At 43.6% G+C, this 17,000-nt stretch overlaps 1 protein-coding gene across 1 annotated transcript in view; it reads right to left on the minus strand.

Moving 5' to 3' along the window:
• The window catches only part of LOC121922198 (RING1 and YY1 binding protein), a 69,488-nt gene extending 56,525 nt beyond the window's left edge, over positions 1-12,963 (minus strand). The window contains exons 1-2 of the mRNA XM_042451304.1: positions 12,446-12,963; positions 11,134-11,259 (exon numbers count right to left, since the gene is read on the minus strand). Of these exons, the coding sequence (XP_042307238.1) occupies positions 11,134-11,259; positions 12,446-12,477 (158 nt within the window). The 5' untranslated portion in view covers positions 12,478-12,963. The remainder of the gene's footprint in view (positions 1-11,133; positions 11,260-12,445) is intronic.
• Positions 12,964-17,000: the final 4,037 nt, after the last annotated feature.

A 17,000-nucleotide genomic window follows, 5' to 3' on the forward strand; every position in this document is an offset into this window, starting at 1 on the left:
ATGTGCAACTGGACTAAGCTTGCCATTAGGATAAGAAATTCTTGCAAAATGATTTTGGGCTCCAATTACTTTGTGTTCTTTAATGTGCCTTAATTTTTGTAGATATTTTGAGTCCTGAACTGAGGAAAGTCAGGATGATAACAACAACAACAGCCACCAACAACAAACAGAGCTTGTACAGACAGGCCAAAATAAAGCTGCTTCAGGTCACTTTGGAGGTATGCTGTTTAAATGATGTTTGCATCTAAGAGTCCAGAAGCCACACCAAAGCCATGCTCCAGTCTAAGAGATGGAGCACAGCTTTGGCCACAGCTTCTGGCCTCTTTGGACACATGCACATTTAAACAGCATACCTCCAAGTGACCCGAAGTAGCTTTATTTTGGCCTGTCTGTACAGGCCCTGACTTATGGCGACCTCATCATAGTTTTCTTGTCAAGATTTATTTCAGAGATTTGTCGTTGCTCTCTCTTAAATTGAGAAGTGTGACTTACCCAATTTCCATGACTGACCAGGGATTTTTAACCCTGATCTCCCAGGGTCTCAGTCTAATACTCAAAGTCTTAGCCCAACTAACTCTCCCAAATTATTTCCCCATGGCTAATTGCCATGTGAATTTTGGGTTGCAAACTACCTATACATATGCACTATGCTTCCAAACATACTATTTAGAATCAGTTAAATGAATGCCCTGGATGGCAATAGTGGTACTTTGGTTTTGTGCTTTCAAAGTGACAGCCACTTGTGGGGGAAAGTTGCTTACTATTATTTTACATGTTAATTCTATTTTTCATTTCTCTTCTTGTCTGTATCCTTATCCCAACTACTGAGTTTTAGGCGAAATCTTTGGGGAAGAGTAAAATCAATCTTTACATATTCTGTAATATGTTGTATACTCTGACACTATATACACAGAAGATATATTACACTATTTTCATAATCTCTTATTCTGAAAGTGATGTATCCACAACAAAAGCAATATGTAGAATACTGTATGTACTTTATCAAAAATACTGCATCCCCATAGATTATACTGCATAATTCAGGGTTGCTATGACAAGCCATTGTGTGTAGTGATTTGAGGGTGGGACTGAGACTTAAGACCAGGTTTCAAACCTCCACTGAACCACAAAAACCCACTAGGGGACCTTGGGCAAATACACAGTTCTCAGCCTATCGAGAAGGCAATGGCAAGCCTCCTTTGAACAAAGCTTGCCAAGAAAATCCCATGGTTATGTCACCACTAAGTTGAAGCACACAACAACAAATGCAGAGCTGTCATGGTGTAGTTATTTGAGCACTGGACTAAGACACTGGAGAAAACTACTACAAGACAACAACAAACAACAATTAATATTATCACAGTTAGGCTTACTTAGCCGGAAGACAAGGCTGGCCAGCTGGCTGCTGCCCAAAAATTAGACTAATATCAGAAACAGGCATTGAGGGACTCTAGGATTGTTGCCCAAAAGGAAGGGGGTGTTAATGGTTACTACTTATTCCTTCCATACTAATTAAATAGCTACATACCCACATATAAAAAATACCAGGAGAAATATCTCAACATTTTCTTTCACAATAGAAGAGTCTTTAGTAAAACATTAAAAGTAGAAGTGAAGACCAAGAAAGCAACTGAATATTTGCTGTTTCTCACCAGCCCTATCACATTTTTTCCTAGTAAGAAGAAAACTGAATATGACATAAAAGACCTTGGTTAACAAGCAGAGGGAAATTTATTTTTTGAGTAAAAAAGGACACCAGTGAAGGGAACTGACTTTCCTTGTGTTAAATTGCTCCTTCTCTATAGTCTCTCCCTCCACCCCCATTTTATCCAGGTTCAATCTTGGAATCAGATGAAATTAAGTCCTGAGGGAGCTAAAAGTCCTAACTAAGCCGTAATCAAGTGCAGACAAGTAGACAACGCACTGCAAACAAGACAATTTAGCATCATTCTACTCACATCCGTCCTTTAAAAAAAAAAAGGCTGGGCTCTCACCTTTTGCTTTTCTCATATGACGTATGCCTAAATACTTAGTATTTTGCTTTTTATGTTACTTATAGGCCTATATACCCTAAAGATTCCATCTAATCTTGGAAGCTAAGCAGGGTCAGATCTGTTAGTTTTGCATTTGGATATCAGAGGAAGAAACTGGCAAACCACCTCTGAGTTTCCCTGCCTAAGAAAACACCATGAAATTCGTGGAGTCATCATAACAGGACAGGCCATCTGAAAGTATATACATATAAGTTAACAAAAAATCAGAAAGTTTCACAGTGGTAAAGATAGGTACTGTGTATCACTTTTCCTAGAGTATGTATTAATACAGTGGTACTCGGGTTACGAATTAATTCGTTCCGGCTAATTTCGTAACCCGAAAAACCTTCGTACCCGAATTGCCCTAGCCTAATGGAAAAAAAGCCGCGGCTCTGCCGCGGCTCCATGATGAAAACCCGCCGGGTTTTTTCGTAACCCGAAAAAACCTTCGTACCCGAAACCAATAAATCCCTATGGGATTATTCGTATCCCGAAAAATTCGAACCTGGGTATTTCGTATCCCGAGGTACCATGTACAGTTACTGTGAACCCCAAATCTTAAAATAGTTTCACACTGATGTTTCAAAATTGTACCAGCTGCTAAGCACACAGATGTGGCAGAGTCAGTAAAGGCGATAACACAGAAAATTTAAAATATGGGAATTCATATATAGCTGTTGAAATTGATGAAAAAAATTGCTTACTGTTCATGTGCAATATGTGTATACACTGGTTCTTCACCCTCATGTGGGTCTTCCCAGTAGCAAAGAAACAACACAGCCAGAAGGAAAGAAACACTTCCTGTCATGTTTAACCTTGGACTCTGGTTTATCACTCTCCAAACAAAACAAAACAAACAAAACAAAGCACCAAAAATGGTTTATCTCCACACAAGGTCAAACCCTGGTTTCAGGCTCTTGAATTGCTAGAGGAAACTCAACAAACTAAGTCTGCCTCAGTCCAAAGCACTTATTTTTAGTTTTCAGCTAGTTTACATGCTGTTTCCACTCATGGAGGGCCAGCTGAGGGAAACTGAACAAGCTGCTGATTTCTCAGTAATTCCAATTTACAGTCATCCCTCCATATTTGCAGCTTTGTTATTCACAGATTTCATTAATATGTTCTCTCTAGGACTGTCTAAGTCCTCCAGTGCAACTCTGTGGTCAACTTTAACTAAAGTTGCACTGAAAGACCCTTTGTAGCTACTCCAGTGCCATTCTATGGTCGTGTTGTTGGACATTGACCACAGAGTTGCATTGGAGGACCTAGACAGTCTAGAGAGGTGTCCTCTTAGGTAAAACCAGTGTTTTTTTTATTTGCGGTTTTTCCCATATTCCCGGGGGGTCTTGTTCCCCTAACCCTAGCGAATATGGAGGGACAACTGTATTTTTATGCCCAAGCATAATATATTAAAGAAAACAAGTAGACACTTTCAAAACAAGTAACTGAAAACAATGCATAGCTCTAACAATAGAAGCATGGCCAAAATGAATTTAAATAAATAAATTTTACATATGGACAGTCAGCAGAACATTTATAGGCCAAGAACGTATTCAATCTCATCACAAAACAGAAAGCTCCATTATATAGCTATACTGTAGGCTCTTACAGATCTAACAAAGCTTACCTTTTTCTTAACACCTTATTCCAAGGAATTCTTAAAGCCCAAAGCATCATGGGAGGGTTGTCTTAGAAAAAAATCAACTGTTCCTTTACATATGGCTTTTCCATGACGTCAGTTCCATGCTGCCTTAATGTTGAGAACACTGAAGGTAACTACTAGCTCTACATAGAGCTGGCTTGGTAGGTACAGAGTGGTAGTGTGCACATGCACAGTGTCAACCAATACTGTTTGGCACTGCTGCTGCTCTTCCACCTGGGTAAGCAGGTCACAAATGCTAAACCAGTGGTCTCCAAACTGTGCTCTTTAAGGGATTTTGGACTTCAGCTAACATGGCTGAGGCTTCTGGGAGCTGAAGTCCAAAATCTCTCAAAGGGTACAGTTTGGGGACCACTGTGTTAAACTAATCAAACTGGAGCCCTGGTGGCACAGTGGTTAAATACCAGTACTGTAGCCACTCACTCAAAAGCAACACGGTTGTGGGTTCAATCCCAGCCCGGGGCTCAGGGTCAACTCAGCCTGGCATCCTTCCGAGATTGCTAAAATGAGTAACCAGCTTAATGGAGGCAATTAGTTTACAGTAGTAAACTGCTCAGAGATTGTTTTAGAGTGATAGGAAGTGGTATATAAATGAGGCTGCTATTGCTATTGTTTACACTATAGTCTATTTTTATAAGTGATTTGACTCAATTAGGATCTTAGCTAATATCACTAACAACAGAATCCTATATATATATATACAGTGGGATCTTAGTAAACGCAAAGGATCCATTTTGGACTCCCCCCCCCCACCCACCCATAATACCAAAAACCACAGATGCTCAAGTCCCGTTGTCCCCAATAGCATCTTCTTGGTAGACAGGGGCACCAAGGCAACCCCTCTCCCCCAGGGATCCTGCTGGACTGGTCCCAGACCCTCCCTCATGGGGCGCTTCCACCTCTGGAGAGCTGGGCGACAAGCCAACAAAAAGAGGAGGAGAAAGAGGAGGAGGAGAACAGGAGGATGAAGACAGTGCCGACACTGGTACCCTCTCAGATGAGGCCGAGCCTGGAATCTGGTGCAAGCTCTGTCAGTCCCAACGATGCCACCCCTCTCTGCCCCCAGCCCGCCTCCCGGGCTGGCAGCAGGTGGAGGGCAGTGCGGGAATGGGGCAACTCCTGCCGTTCTCCATGGCTCCCCATGAACAGGAGACTGCCAGGGCTCTCCCTAATCACAGCGCAGCCACATATATGCACCACCACTGGGGACAACTGAAGGTTTGCTGCCCACTGATGATGGAATCTGCACTGTCTTTGGATAAATAAGGTTCACCACATATAGGCAAATCTCAGTTAACTAAGACTTTGACAAATAAATTCCTTTTTGAAAAGTCATTTTATGTCCACACAGTCCCTCCTTTTCCTCTCCATCCTCTGCCTAGCTAGAAGGATTTTGTTTAACAGCATCAGTATTGAGGTGAATTCACTGAGGTGAAGGAGGGCTGAAGAAACATAGTCTTGTGGTGCTGAATTGCATGCAGCAGAGCGTGTGCAGTAAACAATACAATAAAGCCTGACCTGGGAAAGAATGATTCTACTCTAACCGATCCCACCATAGCTGTGTTACAACAGGTAAGGTAAAAAACAGTGGCCTCCAGAGCAAGTCCTTTATTGAGCATGTGTGAGCAGCAAAACAGAAAGACCAGCCCATATTTATGTTTGGCTAACAAAATGGAAATAAGAAGAAAAGTGGAGGGTGGTGAAAGAAAAATAAAGATCCCTGATGTACGTTGGAAGAAGACTTAAAAGTAGTCTCTGTAACATTCAAAACATTTAGTTTACTTATGCAAGGCTTACCCACTTCATATGTTCATACCATTAGTTTTTAATAAAAAGTTTGCTGGAACATGTTGAAGTGCTCTCCTTTTTGTGGTGCAGGAACCTATCCCTATTTTTTCCATGTTATTTTCTCTAGTACAGTACCAAATTTTCTGTTAAACTAGTTAACACCCAGGAAACATCTACTTTGGTAACCGAGGCATATTTAAGCTCATGATTGTATATATGGGCCTCCCATTAGAATTCTCCCCCAATCTCTAGTCATTTTGTATGGATGACGCAGGTCAATAGCCTCAGGCCACAACTGGCCAGTCCAGACACTGATTTGGTGGTCCCTGACTGACTCTGGTCCAGTGGAGCTTTGCTGTGGGTCAGACCCACTGTTTGCCACAGTGAGGACACCACGCAGCCTAAGCACCCCTCATCTGCCTCTGCTTCTTTTTAGAAGGCCATCATGGCCTGTGATGTTGGATGGGGGTGCACGGCCACATGGGTGTAGCCAGGCACCCCATTTCCACCTTTATGGGCCACAATGGAGTTCTTCTGAGAAGAAGTGACAGTGGATGTAGGTAAGGTATGTGTGGCAGTAGCAGTTTCCTGGTGCAGCAGGAAAGCGTGTCCATCACCACGCCAGTTCAGAGACAGACCCAGGTCTGAGCCAAGGGCTTGGCCCATGCTATCCTGTCCACCTGCCACCAGTGGGATCAACTCTGCTGCAGGTACAGTACTGCAGCCTAACTTTTCTGAACTACATAGCAACTCATCAAATGAAAAAACCAACCCCCCCCAAAAAAAACACAACAAACGCAAAACATAAAACTTCACTTTGAACTATACAAATTACTATTAAAAGTGAATGGGTATATACTGTATACAGTTACTCCCCCCCCCTTTTTTGTGACTAAGCCATTTAGTTTTAAATAAAAACCTGGGAAAATGAGCCCTAAAAAAACAATATGGGAAGATTCAGAATCCAAAGTTTTTCCTCGGTCCTTTGCATGACTGACTCTTCAAACATAAATACATCTCTTAGAAATTTCAAAAAAATTTACAGCCCTCACAAGCTTGATAGTCTAGAAAACAAGGTGAATGTCTACAACAATAAATTTCACAATGTCTCCTGTGTGTTAAAATCTCTGTCCCATAATAATCCCCTTATATCTGTAGATTCTTCCCATTCTCATCCTCCCTTTCTTTATTGGAGAAGACAAAAGCACTGTAATATAAGGGTGTGTTGGACAGCTTTACTCTTCGCAGTACAGGTTAGGAAAGATTTTGGTAGGCATGCCATTTCAGTAAGTGCACTATAGGTTCTTAAACACAATTTAAGGCATCTAAATAATAGGAAAAGAAATTAATGATTAGATGTCTCGAATATTACATCAGGACAACACTTAAGAACTGCAACATGGATAAATTGCAAGTACTGTACTGTATGATTTTGAGATTTAAAGGACATTAGGCGCGCAACTGGTAACTTATATCCAAATGTAGTTTCATATAAGTTATACTCTTTTGCCACATCAGAATTATAAATCACTATGTTATATTAAACTCATTTGGAAACTGTAAGTTTTTTTCAATGAGAAACCATGAGAGACTTTCACTATCTGTCATGAACCACCCCTTCTTCCCCTAAACACATTGACTCCTTAAATGTTAATTAGTTCGCAATCCACAAGGGCCCCTCAAAACACAACTCAAAGTCACCTAGCAAGTGTATGAAGCCACATTACAAGCCCCTGATTGGAAACTAGCTAATTCATACAAGCTGACCTTCTGGGAATATGGGTAACACTACTATCCCCCCACTACCAATTTCCCATGATTTGTACAGCTGAATCAAGACTGGTATAAAACAAAATAAAAGATAAAGAATACTTTTATCCCAAATAATGCATCCTTAGAATATTTTCTTGCATAATTAGTATTACACACATGCAAGCTCATCTTGCGTTTGCTGTTCAAGCAATGGTATCAAAGCTTAGGCAGGTGCAACCGGGCTGGAAGAAGCAACTTGCCTCTTTCTCTCCAAAATGCTACCACCCAAAATTTCAGGGATCCCTCTTCTTTCCATACCTGGTTGTTTATAGGCTGGCGGGGGGGGGGGGGGGGATTTGCTTGAAGAGACAAAACTAATTATTTAACAAATAAAGAGCACATACAAGTTATTATACACAACGCTCACCTTCTATACCCCCTCAAGGAGACTGTTGTTCAGGGACTTGGAAGTACACTTGTCCCTCGACATTTGCTAGGATTAGGGGCACAAGACCCGTGTGAATATGGATAAACCGCAAATAATAAAAACATCATGTTTTTATCTGAGAGGACACCTCTCTAGGAATCTCTAGGTCCTCCAGTGCAACTCTGTGCTCAATGTCTGACAGACACTGACCATAGAACTGCACTGGAGGAGCTACAAAGGCCTAGTAGAGTACTCTCTCTAGGAATCCCTAGGTCTTTCTGTGCAACTTTTCATTAAAGTTGACCACAGAGTTGCACTAGAGGAGCTAGAGATTACTAGAGAACATACTAATAAAATCCGTGAATAATCAAATCAGCAAATATCAAATCTGCAAATATGGGTGTGTGTGTGTGTGTGTGTGTGTGTGTATATATATATATCCTCATTAATTTATTTACTCATATGCCTGCCAACTTAGTATCCCCTCTCTGTATAGCACTTGGTATGGGGATTGCTGGAGAGTCTTTTGGAGGGGGAAAGGAGTCTGCCTATGTGTAAAACTGACTCCAACTCATTATAAACAGTCACTAGTTACTACTTTTGTACATAATAATAATAATAATAATAATAATAATATTTATTCATAGCCCAGCCAAAAGGCTATCAGAGTGGCTTACAAATTGTTAATTAGACATTTCCCTGCCCTCAGGCTTACAATCTAAAGCAGGGGTAGGCAACATTTTTGAGCTGGGGGCCGGGTTGCTGTCACTCAGACAACTGGGGGGCCAAAGCCAAAAAATAAATAATTAAATAATTGTTTAAAAAATTAAATAAATAAATAAACTGGGACGAATGTAGGACAAAAATTTCAAATGGAGGACACTTTTTTTAAAAAATTGAGGACACGCTAAAAATTTGCTGATTTTTTAAAAAATGTTAATATAAATGCATGTTTCGGAGGCTTCTATAGACAATTGCCCCTCCTTGCCCGCCACTTGCCTCCTTGCTCCTCCTTGCCTGCCACTTGCCCCCCTTGCCTGCCGCCTCCTGATAGGCCAAAGGCCCCACACCCTCACGCAAGAGGCCAAAGGCTCCGGCAGCAGTCGACAGCAGGACCGGGCTGGGGCCGGTCCCAAGGCCTCGCCGGGCCGCATTTGGCCCGTGGGCCGCAGCTTGCCTACCCCTGATCTAAAGAGACAAGACACAAAAGGAGAAGGGAACGGCAGTGTAGCTGTAGCTCTGTCTCTAATAGAAGTACCGCCTCTCAAAGCCTGCTAGGCTGCCACTGATATTCTGAAGAGCTGAGTTATGTTAAACTATTTTAGTAAATATCAACAAGTCATTTTTCTATAACAGAAACATACTGATTAAGTCATCAGATGCAAACACCCCATGTAGTAGCCAACTAATATGTACAATCATTTTCAAACATTAACTGTCTTTGGGGGGAAAGGCTCAACAAGATAACAACCCGTCTCATATCCAGTAACTCTCAAACTGGAGCCTCAATTAGCTCAATACAAAATTCAGTATTCAGCTGTTTACATCATTCAGTTTCTGATAATATATGACACTGTACCTGTACTATGAAATGTCATAAATATCACTGATACCTGCTTATTAAAAAGCATAAACTGATATATTTTATTAAATGCATGAATACATGTAATACCATATTGATAAAACTACACTCACACAGGCAGGTAGAAGATAGCAATGGAAACCCTGCATCATATCTTTATTATGTTGTAGACAATTTATAATAGGAAATTAACAAAATCATGTCCTGCTTCTAATAATCACTTGCAAAAAATGACTCCAATCAAAGTTTTCCATTAACGTATAACCTTAGAATAAATATACAATTAAATGAAATGAGATTTTCATACTTTTTCCTCACCCCGCTCCCTGGTTGTTTATAGGTTTATAGGTTAACATTATTTACCAAATAAAGAAGTTATTATACACAAAAATGTTCAACTTCTATATCCTTTAAGGAGACTGTTGTTCAGGGATTTGGAAGCATACATTTCCTCATTAATGTAGTCACCCATAAGCATAAAATTCAAGTTTGGAATCTACTTCTTACAAACTTAAAATGGTGGTTCTCTTCCTTATGACCCAAAATAGGATCCTTTTTTATCAGAATTAAAGTATGGGTGGGCTAATAGAGTTGCCCCAAGGAATAGATCAAAACCACAAACTGACAGTTGCCTATCCTTGTTAAACAACACCTACAAAATGCTGGTCCTGCAAGTATAACTCTAACAGCAGACTGCCCCCCCCCCAAAAAAAAAAAAAAGTCACTGTATTTGAATGCCATAGCCACAGGTGGATTTAACAGGAGTACTAGTAACTATGATATGCCTTAGACCTTGCAGTGAAACACAATATCATCCAGAATAGCATGGATGTGGAGACTTAGCTGTCTAGTGTTCCAATACTGGGGGAAGGATGGGATATAAATGAATAAAATAAGGAGAGACATAAGAGTTACAAGAGTTTTATCCTATGACACCAAATGAATGTGCTCATGTCACAGAAATGTTAGATCTAGTATGATTTTTCTGGATGAAGGTATATGTATTTCACTCAACTGTACTTTGCACAAATCTTTAAAAGAATGCATCCTCAACTACTCCTAACCACTAACTTATAAAGCCAACCTGCCGTCTCTTTCACCAAATCACATAAGCGAGTCTTTCCTCAGGAAAAAAAACAGCATTTCATTAGCATAAACAGCATGCAACAACCTTATAAAAACACTTCTAACATTCCAGAAAGCTTGTGGAGAAATACAAAGTAACAACAGTCAGGCTAATACAGAGTCCCACTATTCAGAAAGAAGCACCTAAGACATCCATGGCAGTTAACACTTTGGAGGAACTATTAGAAATCTGCCCAGGTTGATAATAAAGGATGGCATCTCATATTCTAGGAAATGTACAGTGATCCTATGCTTCTGTAGCATAAGTGCATCTGCTAAGTGTGATATGCAATGGAAGCTCCCCTACACTTAACTTTATGCCTCTGCAAATATATCTACACTGGTTTTGTGCAAAGCTCTTTCATCAGAGAACATCAGGAAAGTAAGATTTTTAAAGTTGGTTTTGTATAATGGCCTTATTTATTCTATCAACCTTGAGGGGGGAAAAGGGGGGAGGTAGTCATAAGCTTTCAAAAATCAAAATGACACCCAAAAAATGAGCTCCCAGTCCTCTCTCAATGACACGCGGGAGGCCCAGCAACCACTTTTCCCCGACAAAGCATGGCACATTGTAGGCAGCAGATTCCATCACTCTTCATCTGCACAACATTTCTTTTTAATGTGTACTTGCAAGGTCATAACACACAAGACACAGGTTTAAAACATCTTTCCCTTTTTCCAAGGGAATTATTCCTACCCCAAGTGGGCAAATCATCAAGTCAGAGTCCTGACGATTCAATGAGGAAATTAAAACATGCCCACGTACCTTGTGGAGGTGCCTTTTCTGACATCGCAGATGCTGCATTTAAAGGCTTCCGCACTGTTCCTAAAGGTGCAGACGCTACAATCCCAAAAGCCTTCATCGGCTGCAGGCTTCGCTTGCCTTTTTGGCCTTGAGAAGCATATACAGGGAGGGAAGGGAGAAGGAGGTAGGTAAGAAGAGAAGAAATAAAATATGCATTAGAAAAGGGGGGGGGGGTCATAAAACTAGGTTATTTCACCCTCTTTGCCTCCTCCTTCTTTCCTTGCCTGGGAAAAGTAAACACATTTTGGATGGGGGGGCATCTGTGAGCTTAAGAAATCCCAGCCTGTCATGGCTGGCACACACTCCCTGCCCTGTACCCAACCTTGCCCATTATCACCACACCCCTTAGTCCAAAAGGCGGGGGGGGGGAGAGGGGTACCTTTCCCCTCCATCTTCAATCCCAAGACAACTGATTTGCACACTGGGATCAGGCAAGGCAAGGCAAGGCATGGGGGACAGGAAAGGCATGGCAGGGCGCTTGCTGCCCTCCCTCTCCTTCCCCCCTTCTTTTTTGTGTGCGTTGCGTGCAAGGGAAGGGAAGGGAGAGCAGCAGGAGGAGGGTGTTTGTACTTTAAAGCCTCGTAGGCGTGTCCCTCCCTCCCTCTCCCCCTCCTCTTCCCTCCGCCTCTCTCTGCTGCCTCTCTCTCTCCGTCTGTCTGTCTGCCTCCTTTTACCTTGTTAAATCTCCCTTTGTCTGGAAGGAGTCAGTGCGAAGAAGAGGAGGAGGAGGAGGAGGAGGAGGAGGGTGCGTGCATTATGTGTGTGTGTGAGAGAGAGAGAGAGAGAAGGGGACTCAGGAGCCGCCATAGCTGCTCCTCTAACGCCAGATTAGCCCTGGAGAGAAGCACAAAACACTTCGCCCTCCTCCTCCTCCTGGCTTTTCATACTCTCCATCTTAAGAGCCACAAAACACAGCCTCCTCCTCCTCCTCCTCCTCGACATCCCAGCGCCCCACAAGGAGGCTGCCCCCTCCTCCCTCCCTACAATGGGAAAAACAAGGACTGTTCCCTCTCCACCTGGCAGGCACACAGCCTCTCCTCCTCCTCCTCCTCCTCCCTTTCTCTCCACTTCCTCCATCTTAGGAGCCCTCTGCCACCGCCACCGTCTCCCCAGAGCATCAAAGGCATGCCGATGGGGAGAAGAGGAGGAGGGAAAGAAAGTGGGGCTCGCCTTCCTTTGCTCACACCGACCCTCCATCTTTTCCTCCCTGCCTCCCATCCAGATCTCTCCCTCTTATGATGATGATTATGATCCTCCTCTGCTCCTTCCTTACCTGGTCGGGCTCTTCTTGTCGCCCATGGTCATGGATCGGTCCAGGGAGGGCCCCCCTTGGCCTTGCCGCACAAGGAGACGAGGACGAGGAGGAGGAGGAGGGCTCCTCTCCAGCCAAGGAGCGCAGCAACCGACACCAACACCACCAGCAGCCTGCCTCTCCTCTCCTCTCCTCCTTGCTTCCCTTGGCAGCTTCGGGCGGAGCTCTGCGCGGGCCCTTCCGCGGCCAATCCGGGCAGCCCGGCCCTCGGGCTCCTCCGCTGCTGGGGCCACCAGCACCCCCTCCGCCACGGGGCTCCTGCCTGGCTGCCTTCTTCCCTGCTTCCCTTTAGGCGCTCCGGGACGAACGGGGGAAGCGTGTCGCCTCCTCCTCCTCCTCCGCCGCCGTCGTCGTCGTCTTTGGGCGGCGCCTGGCCACCCACAAGGCCCGCATGTGACCCCGCCTCGGTGCCTTTCCCCGCCGAGCGCCCAGGGAGGGAGCCAGGGAGGAAGGGAGGGAGCCACCGACCGAAACAAGGAAAGAGAGAGAGAGAGAGAGAGACAGGGAAGGAAAGAAGGAAGGAACGAGGCCGCCCCTCGCCCTCGCGCCCTCCCTCCCTCCCTAGCAGTGCGCACGCGTGGAGATATAGATATATATGTGTGTGTGAGAGAGAGAGAAATACATATATATTTATATGAGTGTTATATAGAGGTGTGGGGGGATATATATATATAGAGCGAGGGGTATGTGTGTGATATATACACACACACACACATATATATGACTTATATACAGAGGTGTGAGGAGTGTTATATAGAGATGTGTGTGAGATACATATAAATAAGTATTATATAGAGAGATGCGTGTTATATGTATATCTGTAATATATGTGAGTGATATATATTATTATTATATACCTGTGTGTGAGAGAGATGTGTGCTATATAGATAGATAGATATGTGTGTGAGATATAGGTGTGTGTGTGTGTGTGTGTGTACACAATATATACACAAAAGCGGCGGAAGGAAGAAGCGTGTTGGTCACGCGGAGGGAGGGAGGGACACGGCGGCGCGCGCGACCACGACGCCTGACTGCTGCCCCTCCCCTCCGAGGGGCTCCCAACGGTCCCGACTCAGAGCGGCAGTTGCATGGCTCCCTTCGCGAGGGGCGGGGGGAGGGGCCGCGGAAGGGTCGGTTGAGCGAGTGAGTGAAGTGGCCCCTGGCGCGTGCCCCTCTTTCCTCACTCAGCCTCCTGATTCCACTACTGTACTACCGTACTTCTTTTCCTTCTGGGCCTCTCTCTTCAGGTGGCTCAGAGGCCCAAGCCAAGAAGGTGACGTCATCCGGGCGGGGGGGAGGGGGAGGAGGGAGCGAGGGTAATAACGGCCCGCCCCTCACGTGCCCTTCCTCCTCATCACCCTGGCTCCCAACACACACAGCCAGCGAAGGAGAGTGAAAGTAGCATACACAGTTCCACAAGTAAAGACACACACACTACACGGTCACCCTTGAAGGACGCCCTCCCTCAGGCAGTGAGCCACCCGGTGACCCAACTCTTTTCAGGCTCAAGGCTATGGAATTCTGGGAATTCTCCAACTCCCAGAATTCCATAGCCTTGAGCCAGAAAAGAGTTAAAGCGGTGCCAAACTGGGTTATTTCTCCAGTGTAGATGCAGCCAAAATAAACACACCAGGATGCCCCACATGTGTGAAATATTTACCCCACCCACAGATTCTTCACCCCCATATCCAGCTATCCAACAGCTTTAAAATACCTGTTCCAAAAATACAGACATCCCCAAATGCAAACCTTGGACTGTTTTATATAAGGCCCAGTTGTCGTGTGCCTCTTCAAGCCCTTTCCGACTTCGGCGACGGAGTCTTCTTGGCAAGACTTGTTCAGAGGAGGTTTGCCATTGCTTTCCTCTAAAGCTGAGAGAGTTGAGCATCTGCAGTTGTTGCGCACTCAGGTCCTGGAACCAAGCCTCTGCAAATACTGTATAAGATTTCTATGCTTTCAGGGCTCTGCTGTCCATGAACAGTTTACAGGCTAACAGGCTTCATCTTTCCCTTTCCCTTAGCAATACCTGCTCCTGAGCATAATTTGCTACTTTACACACAACTGTAAACTCCTTCAGTGAAGCTTCAGAGGTGATCTTCGAAAGTTGCAAGTCCTACTCAAAGCAAATGAGTGGGTAAACGCTCATCATGGAAGAGATATTTTACATCCCACCCCCAAAATGGTCGCCTGAAGCAAAGAGATCCAATGTACATTATCAGTCCATGCCTGAGGATGCAAATTCTCATTCTGTGATTGTGAATATGGTACTTATTTTCCAACACAAATATGGTGTCTTCCAATTAGATGTGTAACATATTCTGCGTGGAGCTGCTGTTGAAAAGCATACACACTGTGTATCATTGGTCTTCCAAGAATTGTGCCAGCTTCTGTTTTGTTTCCAAACTGAATAAAAGGTGCTGTTTTGGACAAAGGCTAAACATCTTGGAGCCAAGATACCTGAAAGTCCACTTTCTCCCAGAAGAGCCTGCCTGAAATTTAAGATGGCGTCCCGGTTGCATCTCCTTCTACCCCACAAGGCTAAGTTGGTGGCACACATGACAGGGCTTTCTCTATAGCAACACCTCAACTGCAGATCTCTCTCCTAAGGGACTTCAAGCTGCCTTCGTCCATCTTGAGCTTCCGTTGTGGAGCTCAGACCGTTTTGTGTGCCCCTTGATCTTTAAACTTGGAGCGGCTACTCTGGCTGTTTTAACTGGGGTTTTGAAGAGTTGTTCATGGCCAAGCTGGAAATCAAATCCTTTGGATACCAAAATCTGTGGACGCTCAAGTCTCATTACATACAATGACACAGTAAGATTGTGTCACTTGCATAAAATGCCAAAATCAAGGCTTGCTTTTTGGAACTGATATATCTTAGAAACATTTTCAAAGTGTGGCTTCTTGAATCCTTGGATAAAAAAATCCATGGATATGGTGGAGCAGCTGTATAACATTTTGTATCATACAAAATTAAGGGGGAAATCAACTTACTAGTTTTGTTTTTCTCTTTAGCAAAACACAGTAATGATATAAGCAAATGAGCTCTCTTTTATGAAAGGCTTTTTTCCACTCTTGTTCATGACAGATATGAGACTGACTCAACCACCACATCCAGAAGCCACAATAATGTGCCACATTGTTCATCCCATGTTTGCAAGACTTAACTATTCAGCGAAGTCACTTGCTGCAAGAAAATGGAGCTATCCTGAGGAAAGAGAGAACCCAAAGCAGGCAGTTATGAGCACTGGCCCATAGACCCCACGGTGACTAAGGAATATGCTTCCCCCTCTCAAATGTCAAGCTGAGTCTTATTCATCGCCTGCAAGAGATGAGAAGCACCAGTTCGTTCAGAACATATGAAACACTCTGGGGACATATGAGCAATCCTCGTTCTGTAAATATGACAATACTGCCCACCATATATCCAAGGACATTCAATAGGAGGTAGTTTACAATCTGATCAACAAAATTGGCTTCATTTATCAATGCAAACAGGGCCTCCAATAAACCCCTAGCAGAACCAACAAACTGACTAGAAACTGGCAGATAACAGTGTCTTCCAGCAGTTATGGACACTTCCCAATAGTGTAACCAGTGCTTACTCTAGCCTCTTGTGCCAGCATCAATGTGACACAATTCTGTTGTCACAACATGCCAATAGAGAGATCTTTTGTGCATGTTGATTGCGGTTTAACTCATGTAAGCCTTCAGGCATGCAGAAGAACTGTCTGGTTTCATCAGCTAATCTAGTTTTCAGTTAGCTTCTGCTCAGGGTGACCAGATGCCTTTACTGCAGAGGAGGATAAGGCACCACAAAATGTATGACATTCAAGAAAAATGTATGACATTACAAAATAAAAGCTAAAAACACTCATATAAATATAAATTCATACTTCTCAGTCATGTGCTCAAAATGCAGGACATTTTCAAATTCCTCCTGGACAGAAGGTTGCAATGTAGGACATGTCCTGGAAAAGGAGGGCATCTGGTCACCCTGCCTCTGCTTCAGCAGAGCCCATTTTTAAAAAAGTTTTTAAAATGTGCAACCATGCTTAAGTAGAAAGCAAACGTGCCTCCCTCTTGCCTTTCATATTACTGTTAAAAATTGGTATTGACTAAGGAGAGATTGTCAGTTTAGCTGGAACAGCCATGTTTAATCATCTCCCTTCATGTTTTCCCAGTGAGTGATAAAGTCTCCTGGCAATTTCGTCCCTGTTCAAGGTCCGTCCCCTCACTGGAAATGCAGAGGAGACCTGTTTACACCAGGGGAGAGTCAATGCCTTAGGCTGCATCCACACTGCAGGAATAATGCTATTTGACACCACTTTAATTGCTGTGGTTTCTTCCTATGGAATCCTGGAATCTGAAGTTTGTTGTGGCACCTGAGCTCTCTGACAAAAAGTAGGCTAAATATCTCACAAAACTACAATTCCAAGAATTGTGTAGCACTGAGCCATGGCAGTTAAAGCAGTGTCAAACTGGATTGTTTTTGCAGTGTGGATGCAGACTATGGAGG

This window comes from Sceloporus undulatus, chromosome 2 (genome assembly GCF_019175285.1).
Source record: "Sceloporus undulatus isolate JIND9_A2432 ecotype Alabama chromosome 2, SceUnd_v1.1, whole genome shotgun sequence".
Lineage (NCBI taxonomy): Eukaryota > Metazoa > Chordata > Lepidosauria > Squamata > Phrynosomatidae > Sceloporus > Sceloporus undulatus.